Raw genomic sequence first — 15835 nt, 5'->3', positions numbered from 1 at the left:
TTTGTGCCTGTAGTTCAAATAAGGAATGATTTGCACCCCTATTGAAGCAGGGGTATAAACCTGTCATACACTTAGTTCGCTAGTCCAGGGATACTTCATCATGGTAGCTGCAAATTCTTTTCTTTCCACTGCAAAATGGGGGTGGAAGGGAGTAGGTGAGTCAAGTCTTTGGGGATCCCAATTTCAGAAGTCTCTTCAATAGGCCCAAACAGCAACAAAAGACTAACTTTAAAACCGTGGGTATTTTTCTTCACAGCATTCCTGTGTGCACAGGTATGATATCATGCATGCAAGTGGTTGCTCAACAAAGGGCATATAATTACACAATGTAGAAAAGCTTGCTGTACTCTTTTTTTGTATTGCATCATGGAAATCAGATTTCCCCTATAAAATTAATGACATTAGAGTAGAAACAGAGACTGTCTGAGGAAAAATTAGTTTATTCCCAGCTCCTTTGGTTATTATATACAAGACTGCAGTGAGTTTAAGCATATTATTTTATGAATAAGCAATTTTCATTATAAAGTATGCAGGTCATAATTCAAGTACTCTAATTTTAATTGTGAATTTGATGACTTCTATTTGTATTGAAAGGCTTAATGATACCACCACAAATTCATGTCTTAGCTACAAAATTTCAGTCCAGCTTTTGCTATAAACCTTATGGGAGAATATCAAGTATATGTTTTGTCTGATATTACTTAAACATGAACAGACTTGATGCCAAGGAAGGAAAGCCACCTTTCCCCTACCCATCTCTCCTAGATCCACCTTGCCAACCTTAATGTATGTTTTATAAAAGTTCTCTATTGATCTCTTCCCTGAGAGACTGTATATACAGCTAACCTACTTCGTTCTCATGTGTCTTATTTTTCAAAAATACATAATTTCTTAACTATGAAGTAGCATACTGAAATTAAACCAGGTGTTTTTTAATGTGCCACTGATCTTTGTGAAGATAAAAATACATTTTTCTCCTTTGGAAGACATAGGTTTGCAGGTCTTCATTTAATTTGCTGGTAAAAAGAAATAATTTACTAGTCAGTACATGTAATTTTTTAAAAAGTCTTCTCCATATTCAGCTATCTGGCACTAAAAACTAGTAATAGAAGGGTCTTTAATAAGCTTATAAGGAATTAAGGGTCTAACATTTACCTTTGTGTATCTGACAATGCAACAGTACCTTTATAATTCAGTTATTGTAGTGCAATACAGACATCATTCAGGAAAAAAATCACATTATAACTACTTCTTTCAAGAGTTCTTTGATGGCTTACCAGGTTCAAAGTTTTTTAGAGTAATTCTAAAGTGGAATTACTACTATTAAACTATTGACCAGATTGATTCATCCAAATTATTAGGGATGCTGTCTATGCTATTGAAGGTTAAAATTTTTGGCATGTTTTAAACATTTCTAGAAGTTTTATTGTATTAGTCACCAGATAGTTTCATGTGTTAAGTGCTCACAACATTGAGATACACACAAACACGTTTTAAGATTTGCCCAAATACATATAGCCTTTGGGTGGCATGCATGCCCCTACAATTGTATTTATTGGATCCACACGGTAAAGTGGTAGGGACTGATTACTGTCTTGTGAACAGACATGCAAAATAATTTCACTGCAGTGCTAAAACCAGGTCCCAGTCAACAGAAGAGAGAATAGTTTTCATTAGTGGATATGGCTTGAATTGGAAATCCATAAAGCACGTGAGATGAGCCAGGTTTTGTTTTATGTGTATTGCTACTACTTAAAAAAAAGAAAAAAGGCACCACCACAAAATTAGCATAAGATTTAGCCTCACTTAATTTTGCAGTCTGGTTTAAATTCTAGTCCCACTGTATATAGTGTGTTTCTTTATACAACTAACTCCGACTTTCCTTTGCCTGAGTTTCCTCATCTGTGTGAAGCATGTGATAATTTTAAGATTAAAAGGAATCATTTGAATCACCTAATTCAATCCCTGGGTTTAGGTATTCAATGAATGGGTCCCCTTTCCAAGAAAGGAACCTAAACAAAGCCCTAAATTTATAATTACATAGCAGGTTATCTAATCTGTCAGTAAAATGAGTATTACCTTAAAGATTAAAAGTTGGGGGAAAATGGAATAACACATTTTGGATCTAGAGCAAGAAAAAAAAATTGAGACTGGTGTTTTTTTGTTGTTGTTTTTGTTTTCCCCCCTTTACTCAAAGGTACCTTGTAACTACTCACAGACAACAAAACACATCTAACACATCTAGTACCAACACAAATATTAACATGTGTCCGCAGTTCACTATAAATAGGATACGGGCGGGAGGGCAAGCCACATTCAGCCAAAGAAGCATGATGACTTCAAAGTCCCATTTAGATGTGGCAGCTCAGATCAAACTACAGTTAACCCTTGGACAACACGGGTTTGAATTGTGCAGGTCCACTTTTACATGGATTTTTTCCAACTGTAAATACTCTAGTACTATAGGATCCACGATCTGTGGTTGGTTGAATCCACAGATACGAGGAACTGTGGGTACTGAAGGCTGACTATAAGTTATACTGGCATTTTTGACAGCCTAGAGGGTTGGTGCTTCTAACCCCCCTGTTGTTCAGTTATCAGCTGTGTACAGCTAACCCCTTTCCCAGTGTGTACGCACACACCCCCTTGCATACCAGCAATCAGCTTTGTGTTTTAAGGCAGGGAAACAAAAGAGCCATCACCTATGCTTTGAGATGGAGCCAACATTAAGGGCAAAGGGCTAGGAGAGGCCATCTCTGATACAACTTTGCCCCCAGGAGCATACCTCGTACTTTTGGGATATCCTTTTTTATGTACTTTGTGTTTGACTATTAGTATTGGATGACAATTGGTGCTGCACAGAAGTGTTTGCCTCCACTCTTAGCACAGGCAGCTGATGAAACTCCGGGAAAGGTAGCTAGACCAATAGTAATGACCCTGTGATCCTAAGGGCGATGCAAATATCTGTTTCTGATCCTTTGGCCATGTTTAGCTCTTTTGCAGTGCTTACAAACAGAAAAGTGGAAAGGGTAGAATGCTGAGGAGTCAATAATATCATTCATTTTAGTCCCAGTTCAAGCTACAGCTTTTATAGGAAGCAAAGCGTTGAAGTGAATAATCTGTTTGCTCCTCAAAGTTATATGCAGGAACACTGGATACCCAGTTTTTCTGCCAGAACCCACTAAACAAATGTACTTGGAGATTCTTTTAAGCAGACGATGATGCCCATGTGCCAAGCTCATTTCCTTTGGTCAAAAGTTGTTAGTTGAGAATACTTAAGAGATTCCTGCATCACTTACCTGTAGGGCCCGTCCTTTGGTTTCAATGGGGAGAGTAAATGCAGAAATGGCACACACAACACAGACAGATGAGAAAAGACACAGGGCCCCCAGGAATGATGCACTCATGAGAACCTGCAAAGCACAATATATTGTGCCCCAGTCACTTTCAAACTGATTTTTATGACAAAGGAAAAATAAGGATTCACCTCACCAAATACATAAACAGAAGGTTTTGCAGCCGTTTTGTAAATTGTGCATTCCTGACTTCCTAGGTCTATTTATTTGGGCCAAGCTGTTGTAGGCAATTCTGTGTGACTCTTCTATGAGCTGGGAGTGACATTAACATGCACTGGCAAGGTCAGACTTCTCCCTGCATCTACCTCTCAGGCATCTGCAGAGCAAAGATGGGAGAGCTGCCTGTTTTCCGACCCCCGTCTCATACCAGTTCAGCTTGCCTAACTTGTAACCATCTCCTTCCCTGCAGTACCCCCACTGCCAAAAGTCTGCTTTCCCTCTTCAGTTCTGACAGCATGCACCAGGAAGAAGTCTTTTGGGAATAGATGTAATCTCATGGTCTCTGAAATGATAACGTCTGTTCAGGATGTGTCATGTGTCACAACCAATCGAAACTTACTGTGGAAAAAATGGACACCAAACAGAAGGAGTGGGTTTCTGCCAGTTTATATCCAGTGATCTGGATCTTCTCGTCCTGATACTGGTTAGTTTAGACACCATCTCACACATCAGTTTCCCTAGGACTTTGCCCAAAGTTAGCAAAAAGCCAAGCATATGGTAGTTGTCAGCTACTCTCACAAGGATGGTTAACTGAAATGAGTAAGGAAGGGCTAAGTGACTACTTGTCCAGAGTCACAGAGAGATCCCTACTGCTGTCACCACCACTGGGGTTCCCCTAAGATACACAATTTGAGAGACCATCCTGTGTATAAGGCCTACTTGCCTTTTTTGAGGGGTGGGGAGGAGGTGTCCCTTGCATTGGATGCACAGGGTCTTAACCACTGGGCAACCAGGTAAGTCCGCCTACTTGCCTTCTAAAACAGTAAATTATTCCACTTGTCAGGCAAATAGAACCCATGATATTAACCACATTTACTAGTTGGTAGTTGAATTAGCAAGTGATAGGTATTATTTTCTGATTTTATCTCCCAAAATAAAATGTTACAATTTTCACCAAACAGGAGTTTGGGAAACCAGGATCATACAAAGGAAAAGAGGTAGAAGCCAAAAGAGATCAGGCAGTCTGAACCATGGCCAAATGATGCCACAGTTAGGCATGTGTCTAGATTCTGCCATTACGCCCACTTCTGTTTTGACACCAAAATTCTCACCACTACCAGGATGAATTCTCAACTAGCTCTACTTCACATTCTTTGCACAAGATTCAAAGTCCAAGGTGGTGTGAGACCCTGATGGTTAAGTTTAGGTCATAAAACTGTGCTCCACCAATTAGGATCAGGGAGAGCAATTCCTTCATCTCTTTGGCTTCCCTAGAAGGGTTTAGGGCTCTACTTTTAGCAGAGGAAAGCCAGACTCTAGCAATCAAGTCAGTTTTACTGGATATTCTTTCAATAAATTCCTTTCTGGGACATCCCTGGCAGTCCAGTGGTTAAGACTCTGTGCTTCCACTGCGAAGGCACAGATTCAATCCCTGGTGAGGGAACTAAGATCCTGTATGCCATGGAGTGTGACCAAAAATAAATTTCAAAAATAATAAATTCCTTAATGCCTAAGTTAACCAATGTCAATTTCTATTGTTTGTAAGCAGTAACTGAGTAATACCTAATTACAAAAATCATCTGGCCAAAGAGGAAATACAGATGACTAACAGGCACATGAAAAGATGCTCAGCATCACTAATCATCAGGGAAGTGCAAATCAAAACTACACTGAGAGATCATCTCACACCTGTCTTTGACTATAATCAAAAACAACAGATATTGGGGAGGTTGTGGAGAAAAGGGAAACTTCGTACACTGCTGGTGAGAATAAATTGGTGTAGCCACTGTGGAAAATAGTATGGAGATTTCTCAGCAGTTCCACTCCTGGGTATACAAAAAACCAAACAAACCAAGAACACTGAAAATCATCTGGGAATTTTGTTAAAATGCATATTTTCAGGTCCTACTCCAGATCCACTGTATCGAAAACAACAATCTGTAGATCGCTACTTGTAAAAATCAACCCAGACCAAGGACAAAAGGGTATTACACAATGACAAAAGGTTCAGTCCAACAAGACGACACTCCTAAAGGTTTATACACCAAAGAGCTTCAAACTACATCCTTCCAGTAAAAACTGAAAGGAGAAACAAATCTACATGTAGTTGGAGACTTTAATACCCCTCTCTCAACAATTGATAAAACTACTAAACAGAAAATCAGCAGGCATATGGAATTTTATGACACCAGCAGTCAACAGGATCTTGACATTTATAGAACATCCCACCCAACAAGCAGCAGAATACACATTATTTTCTGCTCGTGGAACACTCACCAAGATATAGCTCGTTCTGGGCCATAAAATTAACCTCAAAGGACTTAAAAGAAGTGAAGTCATAGAATGTGTTCTCTGACTAAAATGCTATCAAAGCTAGAAGTAAACAGCAAAATCTCCAAACACTTCTAAACAATCCACGGGTCAAAGAAGTCTCAAGAAAAATAACAGAGCATATTGTTTGTTAGACACAGATAATAGGAACAAAAATAAAATACGTAGCAATAAACAAGAAATGTATGACATGAAGATTAAAACTCTTAAGGAACATGAAAAATTGAGTAAATTTGTTTAGTTCTTAGAAAAATGCAGTATTGTTTTAAAACCTACTTCTCAAAGTAATCTGTAGTGACTGTAATGGATTCTCAATCAAAATCCCACTAGGATTTTTGAGTCAATTAATTGATTCTAAAGTTAATTTGAAAGCATTAGCATGTTAAAGAAAAATCAAACTTCTGAAAACAGGTTATTAGCCTAAGGGGCACTAAACAAAGTTCCAATCATTAGCAATATGATATCAGTGCCAAAATAAACCCAAGTATCTATGAAAATTTGGTTATTATAATAGGGGCATGGTAAATCAATTGAGAGGAAACAAAAGGACGCTTAATGGCCTGGGAACAACCAGCAAAGATTGTTTTGTTGCTTTTTAAAGTTGAACCTTTACCTCAGGCCTTAAACATAAGTAAATTGTGACTAAATCAAAGAATTTGTTTTAGATGAAACATTGAAAGCCTTTGAACTTTCAATGTTTTAGACATATTTTTAGAAATATGGATTAATGGGTGCTGAAGGCCGTTAAACATGACTCAGAACACTAACTCAAGTGAAAATAATTGGTAAGCTGACTACAAAAAATTTTAATTTCGTATGCCAGAAACTTTGATAGTAACATCATAAGGCAACCACAAACAATGAAAAAATATCTCTAGTATAATAAATAGCTAATGGCTTAGAGAAATTTTGCAAATCACATAAATAAGCATTTTACCAAAAAAAAATGGATAATCAGATGAAAGATGCTCAGCCTTACTAATAACAAAGTACAAATTAAGGCATAATTTATTGTCCACCATATCAAAAAAGATTTAAAAAGTGTGTTTTTGGTGATGATGTAAAGAAACAGGGATGCTTAAGAGTGTATTAATAGGGCTTCCCTGGTTGCGCAGTGGTTGAGAATCCACCTGCCAATGCAGGGAACACAGGTTTGAGCCCTGGTCTGGGAAGATCTCACGTGCTGTGGAGCAACAAAGCCCATGCACCACAACTACTGAGCCTGCGCTCTAAAGCCTGTGAGCTACAACTATTGAGCCCATGCACCACAACTACTGAAGCCCGTGCACCTAGAGCCCGTGCTCCACAAGAAAAGCCACCACAATAAGAAGCCTGCGCACTGCAATGAAGAGTAGCCCCTGCCCTCTGCAACTACAGAAAGCCCAGGCACAGCAACAAAGACCCAATACAGCCAATAAATAAATTTTTAGAAAGTGTATTAATATATCAAGAAGTATGTAAAATTTTTAAATAAAAATAATTTGATAAAATCCATTATAATTTAAAATATGTACACCCTAAAAATTATTCAGTAGACTTTTTCTACAAAAGAATGCTGTTCTTTAGACATACTCCAAGGTCATTCCCATATGACTCTGCCCTATTGTAGAGGCCCTCCCTAACCCTATATAGCAGACCACCCCCATCACCTTCCCATTTTATATGTATTTATATCATTAATCATATTGAACATATTAGCAAACTGTTTGTCCCTTGTCCATCCTCCACTAGAATGTCACTTCAAAGAATCTGGGACCTAGGTTTTTACAGTACCCGGAATATAAAAGAGCCAGTGACTAGCATAGTTGCACAGGTACAGAGGTGTGTGAGATGTTCAGTGCCCCATTGTATGTAAAAGCAGAAAGAAATAACCTTAGAAACAACTTCTTCATCAACAAGTTAATAGTTATCTAATTATGCACATCCCTGCAATGGAAATGTATGCACTTAAAGAATGAGGTTGATCTACACATACTAACATAAAACAATTATTAATGACAAAAGGCAGTTACAATATGTAGATACAGGGGAATTCCCTGGTGATTCAGGGGTTAGGACTCTGCACTTTCACTGCCAAGGGCCCAGGTTCAATCCCTGGTGGGGGAACTAAGCTCCTGGCAGCCACGGCCAAAAATATGTGTGTGGATAGATGGAAGGACAGGTGTGTGTATTTGAACATGGGCCTGTCTACATGTGTACTCACACAGACATGGATACATAGTGTAATAAGAGTCTGACTCCACTTGATGACTGCCAGCAGCCTTTAAGCCTCACTTTTCCCTCTTCCCTTTGTACCCCAATTTCCGAAAAAAAACTGATAAGAAAACCTGGGTGCTTTATCCTTTGGTGCTGGCAAGAGATTCAAACCACACAAGACCCTGTCCTAGCACGGGAACCCTCAAATTTGGCCACAAGAAAAACCCCAGCCAGTCTCCTTGCCTGCTTTCTCAGGCCATTTCATATCTGCTTGAGAGGACTACCCTGCTCTCCCAGAGACCTCAACTACGTAATTAAGCAATAAACCTTTCATACCCTCTTGGTGTGTGTGTCATCAGTCTTGACATCAGACCCCAAATTTTTTTGGTTCCACCTGTCTCTGCAGTGATGATAACATTTAGATACACAGATAAGTGTAGATATTTATGAAGTAAGTATCTACATATATACAAGCATCTATGTATAATACGTACTTTAAAAGTTTTTAGATACACATACGACACTGGTATATTACTGATAATAATAGATAACACCAAGAGACATAAATATACATGCATAAAAAAGCATCTGGAAGAATATACCCCAAACCATTAAGAGACACAGTGGTTATCTCTGGTGAAAGAATTGCAGAAAATTTTTCCTTTCTCAGCTACACATTTCTGTATTTGACATTTTACAAGCAGGTAACAGTACTAGATAGGGGCCTCATAGCTCAAGCCCTGTAGTCCGTGTTCAGGATTTTGGTCTTTATTGTTGAGGAATGGCAAGGGCAAGACAAAGGATTTAAGCACAAGAACAATGTAAGATCTGCCAGATGCGGTGAGGAAAATGAGTTGAAGGTGAGTAAGAGCATACAGAGGAGACTCGGCAGGATGCTACATTAGCTGTCCATGGAAAGGTGATGGTATTTCAAACCAGAGTGATGCTGGTGGTGGAAAAGGAGATAAGATTCAGGATTTGGCATCTATTAGGATGTTAAATCCACATGGTTTGGGGACTGGCTATGACGATGAGAGAGAAGGGAACAGAGGAGGACAGTTCCAGGTTGGATATTGATGCCATGCACTGATGGAAACTGAAGAGGAGTGGTTTTGAGGAGAAATGTCATTATTTTAATTTTGGACATGGTGAACTTAAGATGAGTTTTAGACATTCAAGCAGAAATGTTGAGGGGATGAATGGATATATGAATCTGAAGTTCAGAAGAACAGCCTAGTAGGGAATTCCCTGCTGGTCCAGTGGTTAGGACTCCACACTTTCACTGTCAAGGGCCCGGGTTCAGTCCCTGGTTGGAGAACTAAGATCCCGGAAGACTTGTTGGCCAAAAAAAAAAAGAAAGAAAGAAAAAAGAAAAGACTTAGTTGGGAGCCATGAGCATGTAGTTGGTGATTAAAATCATAAAAATGGGTGAAATCACCTAGTGGAGAGTAAAATATGAAAAGATGAGGGTCTAATATTGAACAATAAGAATCCTCAATAATAAAGAGTAGAGGAAGATGTATCACAGAGAGATTGAGAAGGAGCAGTGGAAGAAGCAGGCGGAAGACCACAAAATGCAAGGTGATGAATGCCATAGGAAGGGGACAGAGTGCGAGGGTGTGGCCATCGGAACTTAAAGTGAGGGCGAGGTCCCACTAGATGGAGGATCAAAACGACATTTGGATTTAGAGACGTGGATGTCACAGAAAACTTATCAAGCATTTTGGTGGAGTCAGGATGGCTGCAGCCAGTTGGAGGGGGTGGAAAAGTGAGTGGAGGGAAGGAAATGAAAGTGAAGAGAAAAATCTTTTTTTTTAAGTAGTTTGACTGGAAAGAAGAGCAAAGAGTGAGTTAATGGAGTTTACAGTCTGTAAGCTGTGGAATCTTAACGTTAAAATGCTGACCAGAAGGATTCAACATGGTGGGACAGATTGAAATCACAGGACAGATACAATGATAAACCTGACAAACTCAAAGAGTTTCAAATGAAAACCCATCGGAATGAGTTCAGTAAGCTGGCTGTTTGAAAATCAATAGACAAAAAACAGCCTCTCTAAATATAAATAAATAGACTATTAAACTAGAAGTTATAACGCAAGAAAATCATCTGTTTGCAATAACAATGAAAAGCCTTAAAATGCCTAAGAATAAACTTAACAAGATGTGCAGGATCTATTTGAAGAAAACAAGAAAATCCCAGCACGGAGCACAGAAGGAACATTGAACAAACAGAAAAACCTTGTTCGTACATGGGAAGACAACACTAAGAAAAATAAGGCAATTTTTCCTAAATTAACTGGTACATTTAATGAATTAACAATTAAAATCTTAATAGGATTTGGGCAGACAAGGGAGGCACATTGCAAATAAATGATTCTAAAGCTTATCTGAGAAAGATTAGCCATGAGGTGAGGCTTACACAGCCAATTTTGAAAATGTACTATAAACCCCATTTGACTAATGAAAACAATATGACAATGACAAAACCACACAGATCGATGGACTAAAATAGCAAGGCTAGAAATAGACCAAGTGATTGTGGGAATATAAGCAGACACTTCTAATCCATGAGTTTAAAAAATAGGTAAATAAAGAGTTAAATAAATAGTGTAGGGACAACTGGCCTGCCATTTAGGACATCATAAAGCTCTTTCCTGCATTAGCTCTCACACTTCAATACTACAACAGCCTGAAAGAGAGCATGTTAGGAATTTCTGGGTCAGAATCTGGTATGCATTTCACTTTGAATAAATTGATTAAGTTGTACACATGATTTGGACACTTTTATATGCAATATTTCAATAAAAAGTTTGCACACCTTTCCCCCCAAAAAGGCAAGGCCAGAGAAGGATTGGAAGAAAAGAGATGTGTATTCTCAGAATTCTAATCACAGAATCCAGAAATTGTAAAGGAAAATATTGATAAATTTGAGCATCTATGAACTTTAAGCTTCTACACAGAAAGAGGACCATAAACAAGAATGAAAGACAAAAAAAATGGAAGGAATATTTGCAGTATGTCAGGGAAATGATCAAAATCCTTTATATCTATGAAGGACTCTCACAAAGCAATGTATTAAAGACTGAATTGAAAAATGGACAGGGACTGGGACTTCCCTGGTGGCGCAGTGGTTAGGAATCCGCCTGCCAATGCAGGGGGACAGTTTCGATCCCTGGTCTGGGAAGATCCCACATACTGTGGAGCAATTAAGCCCATGGGCCACAGCTACTGAGCCTGTGCTCTAGAGCCCATGCTCTGCAACAAGAGAAGCCACCACAATGAGAAGCCTGCGCACTGCAACAAAGAATAGCCCCCGCTTGCCGCAACTAGAGAAAGCTCACGCACTTCAGCAAAGACCCAACACAGTCAATAAATAAATAAATAAATTTGTTTTTTTAAAAAATGGATGGGGACCTTAGTGAACAAGCTAAAAAAGATAGATACCCAATTAAAGTATGAAAAGAGCAGTTTCATGCCTAATTGAAGAGCTGTGAATTAAAACAACAGAGATTGCCAGTAAGATTGGCAAAGATGAAAAAGACAAACCCAGTTGGCAAGTATGTGAAGCAGTAAGGCCTAACATATCGGTACAACCTTCCCAAAGAGAATTTTAGCACAATGTATCAAAATGGAAAATGAGCAGACCCCTTGACCTACCATTCCAATTTCTAGGAATTATCCTAAAGAGATAATTGCATAGTTGGATAAAAATGTAAGCACAAGGGGTACTTATAATTGTTGTTTAGAACAGACAAATATCAGAGTCTAGACATTAAACAATATGGCACTGATAAAGTTACTGAAAGTAACTTTTGGAGTATACGTAGAATGACATTTTTCAGCATGAAAAAGGGCTTGACTTTTATTAACATGAAAAATGTCTGTAACATATTGTTGCATACCAAAAGCAGGCTATAAAAAGTCCATGAAGGTTTGGGTTCAAGTTGAACTCATCTCTTCTCAGACACACTGAATCTACAGCTAAATACAAAAACAATATCCTCTGAAAGAAACCCCAAAACTAGCTAAGTGACACCTACACATCAGGCAAAGAAAAAACACATCAAAATGGGTAGAAGAGGCCGAGACACAATCTTACCATGAACCCACCCCCAGTTCAGTGACCCATAAAAAGAGGGGAACTCACAACCTTGAGCTTCTCCACGAGGAGTGAAGGGTTCAAATCCCACATCTGGCCCCACAACTTTTAAGACCTGCACCTGAGAGATGAGCCGCCAAAACATCTACTTTTAAAAGCCAACAGGGCTTGCATGCACTACAACCACAAGACAAGGCTATAGCAAACTGAGCATTGTTCTTGAGACCTGGGGACTCACCTGGCTATCCACGGAGGGCCCAGTGCAGAGGCAGCCCATTGAAGCACAACCAGTCTTTCTGTGAAAGAGGCTTGCTTGCTAATTTTAAATCATCACCTTGTGGGGCAGGCATCTACTTTAACATACATCTAGGAGCCTACTGAAATACTCTGCAGAGATGAAGGCTGGCAGGTGCCATCTTTGTGCTGTCCCTCTGCTTTGCTCCAGATCTCTGGAATCTCCCAGAAAGGAGCTTGTGTACACGTATGGTGTCCACGTTTTTATGGCTACTGCCCAAGGGACACCCCTTGATCATCTGGCTCTGGTGGCCCACAGGGTTTATGTTTGTGGGTCCCACAGACTGTAACAAACAGAGACAGTTCTTAGTTAAGGCACAGCAGCAGAGAGCCAGCAGACTGAAATACCTTCTTTCTGGGAAAGAGGCCTATTAGCTTATCTTAATAGCTTCAACCTGAGTGACAGTCTTCTAATTAAACACACATCTAGGGACCAACTATAATCCTCACCAGCGACCTGGAGGCTGTCTGGTATCATCTTCCTTCTCTCCCTCTGCCCATGCAAAAAACAATAAAAATAATTATCACTACAATAATGTGTTAATGGATACACAAGATAAAAATATGTAAATTGTGATATCAAAAACAAAGTGTGGGTGGGAGTAAAAATGTAGAGCTTTAGAAAGCATTTGAACTTAAGTTGCTATCAAATTAAGATAGACTGTTGTATCTCTAAAATGTCTTATGTAAGCCTCATGGTAGCCAAAAAGCAAAAACCTATAGTAGATACACAAAAGAGAAAGAGAAAGGAATTCAAGCATACCGTGAGAGAAAATTGCCAAATCACAAAAGGAGAGCAAGACAAAAAGAAATGAACCAAGGAACAAAGATAGAAAACAGTGAAAAAATGACAATAAGTGTATACCTAAATTCTCCAATCAAAAGACGGAGTAACTGAATGGATTTTTCAAAAAATAACAAGACCCATCTATATGTTGCCTATAAGAGATTCACTTCAGATGTAAAGACACACAGACTGAAAGTGAAAGGATGGAAAAAGATACTCCATGCATTTGGAAAACAAAAAGAAAGCTAGGGTAACTATACTTTTATCAGGCAAAACAGACTTTAAGTGACAAAGAAGGTCATTACATAATAATAAAAGGGTCAATCCAACAAGAAGATATAACATTTGTAAATATTTATGCACCCCATGTAGGAGCACTTAAGTATACAAAGAAAATATTAACAGATCTAAAGGGAGAAATAGATGACAATACAGTAATAGTAGGGGACTTTAATACTCCATATTCACCAATGAATGAATGAATGATTATTATCCAAAATATAAAAAGAACTCATACAACTCGATGACAAGAAAACAATTCAATTTAAAAAAATGGGCAGAGGATCTGAAGAGACATTTTTCCAAAGATGACATATAGATGGCCAAAGGTACATGAAAATCTACTCAACATCACTAATCATCAGGGAAATGCATATTAAAACCATAGTGAGCTATCACCTCACACCTGTTAGAATAGCTATTATCAAAAACGCAAGCAAGCGACCACAAGAGTTGGTAAGGATGTGGAAAAAGGGACACTTTTGAACTTTAACATCCCACATTCGCCAATGGTGGGAATATAAATTGGTGCAGCCAACATGGAAAACAGTATGGCAGTTCCTCAGAAAATTAAAAATAGATCCAGCAATTCCAGTTCTGGGTATTTATCCTAAAGAACCAAAAATACTAACTTGAAGAGATATCTGCATTCCCATGTTCATTGCAGCATTATTCACAATAGCCAAAACATGGAAACAACCCAAGTGTCCATTCAGTGGATGAATGGATAAAGTAAATGTGGTATGTATATATACAGTGGGATATTATTCAGCCATAAAAAAGAAGGAACTCCTGGCACTTGCAACAGCATGGATAGACCTTAAGGGCATTATGCTCAGTGAAATAAGCCAGATAGAGAAAGACAAATACTGTATAATCTCACTTATGTGGAATCTAAAACAAACATACACTGTCACAAGTACAGAGAATAGACTGGTGGTTGTGAGCAGCAAGGATGGCGTGAAATGGGTGAAGGGGATCAAAAGGTACAAACCTCCAATTGTAAAATAAATAAGTCCTGGGGCTGTATAGTATAGCATGGTGACTATAGTTAATACTGTATTATATACTTGAAAGTTGCTAAGAGAATGTATCTTAAAAGTTCTCATTACAAGAAAAGAAAAATGTATATATATGGTAATGGACATTAGGCTTAGTGTGATCATTTTGTAATATATACATATATAGAAACACTACATTGTACACCTGAAATTAATATAACATTTTATGTCAATTATTTCTCAACTTAAAATGTATATGGGAATGGGATCAAGATGGTGGAGGAGTGGGACATGGAGCTCACCTTCTCCCACAAAAACATTAAAAATACATCTGCAAGTAGAAGGATTAACACAGAACACCAGCAGAAGACCTCAGACTTCTTGCCCAAAAGGGCAAGAAAAACTCTATGTAACCAGGTAGAACAAAAGGAAAAAGAAAAAGGAAGGAATTGGGATGGGGCCTGCCCCCCCCTCCCAGGGAAGGAGCTATGAAGGAAGAAAGGTTCCCATACCCTGGGAAGCCCCCTCAATGATGGGGGAGATCAGCTTGGATGGAGGGGGAGCTTCAGAGCCTTGGAGGAGCGCATAGAAACCAGTTTTTGGAAGGCAAAACAGAGAGTAACCTACATGGGAGATTGGCACTGCTGTCCTGTGCTCCCCCTGCCTGAGATACTCATCTGTCAGTGTGTGTGGCAGCTGGGTGCTGAAGCTCAGGCTTCAGAGGTCAGACCCAGGGGGAGGACTGGGGTTGGCTGCATAGAGACAGCCTGAAGAGGCTGGACTGTAGCAACTGAGGGTGTACTCAGAAGCACCCTGGGCCCACCAGAGAGGCAAGGTGCCATTACTGGAGGGTGCACAAGGAGAGGGGCAGGACCACCAAAAAAGCTTCTTTCCCTATGAGCATTCTAAGGCAAGAGGACACTGCCTACAGGAATCCAGGGGCAGGCATAATTCACTGCCACCACTACGAGACCCGTGAGCAGGTGCCAAGTGCTGTGACCCCCCTTCCCAGGAGTGTGAGGACCTCAGTCACTGCCACAAGAGGCGTGAGCAGGCACCAAGCCCTGACCCCACTGTCCTGGGAGTGTGCAAGCCACAACCACTCCTATGAGACCTGCAAGCAGGTGCAAAGCCCTGCCCCCACTGTCCTGGGCGTGTGCAAGCCACAGCCACTCCTACAAGACCTGCAAACAGGCGCCAAGCCCTGACCCTGCTGTCCCAGAAGTGCACTGGCTGCAGCTGCCACTGTGAGACCTGTGAGCAGGTACCAAGTGCTGCCCCTGCCATCCTGGGAGTGCAAAAGGGCTGGTGCACCTGTATACCCCATATCAAG

The 15835-nt window shown here is 39.6% G+C and overlaps 1 protein-coding gene across 1 annotated transcript in view; it reads right to left on the bottom strand.

The window, feature by feature from the left end:
- Positions 1 to 427: 427 nt before the first annotated feature.
- Positions 428 to 15835, bottom strand: part of SVOPL (SVOP like) — a 58980-nt gene continuing 43572 nt past the window's right edge. Inside the window, exons 14-15 of the mRNA XM_057732823.1 lie at positions 3300 to 3413; positions 428 to 1016 (exon numbers count right to left, since the gene is read on the bottom strand). Of these exons, the coding sequence (XP_057588806.1) occupies positions 1005 to 1016; positions 3300 to 3413 (126 nt within the window). The 3' untranslated portion in view covers positions 428 to 1004. The remainder of the gene's footprint in view (positions 1017 to 3299; positions 3414 to 15835) is intronic.

This window comes from Hippopotamus amphibius, chromosome 4, assembly GCF_030028045.1.
Source record: "Hippopotamus amphibius kiboko isolate mHipAmp2 chromosome 4, mHipAmp2.hap2, whole genome shotgun sequence".
In the NCBI taxonomy this organism is placed as follows: domain Eukaryota; kingdom Metazoa; phylum Chordata; class Mammalia; order Artiodactyla; family Hippopotamidae; genus Hippopotamus; species Hippopotamus amphibius.
The sequence above is the reverse complement of the archived record's forward strand: the minus strand, read 5'-3'. Positions and strand labels throughout refer to the sequence as shown.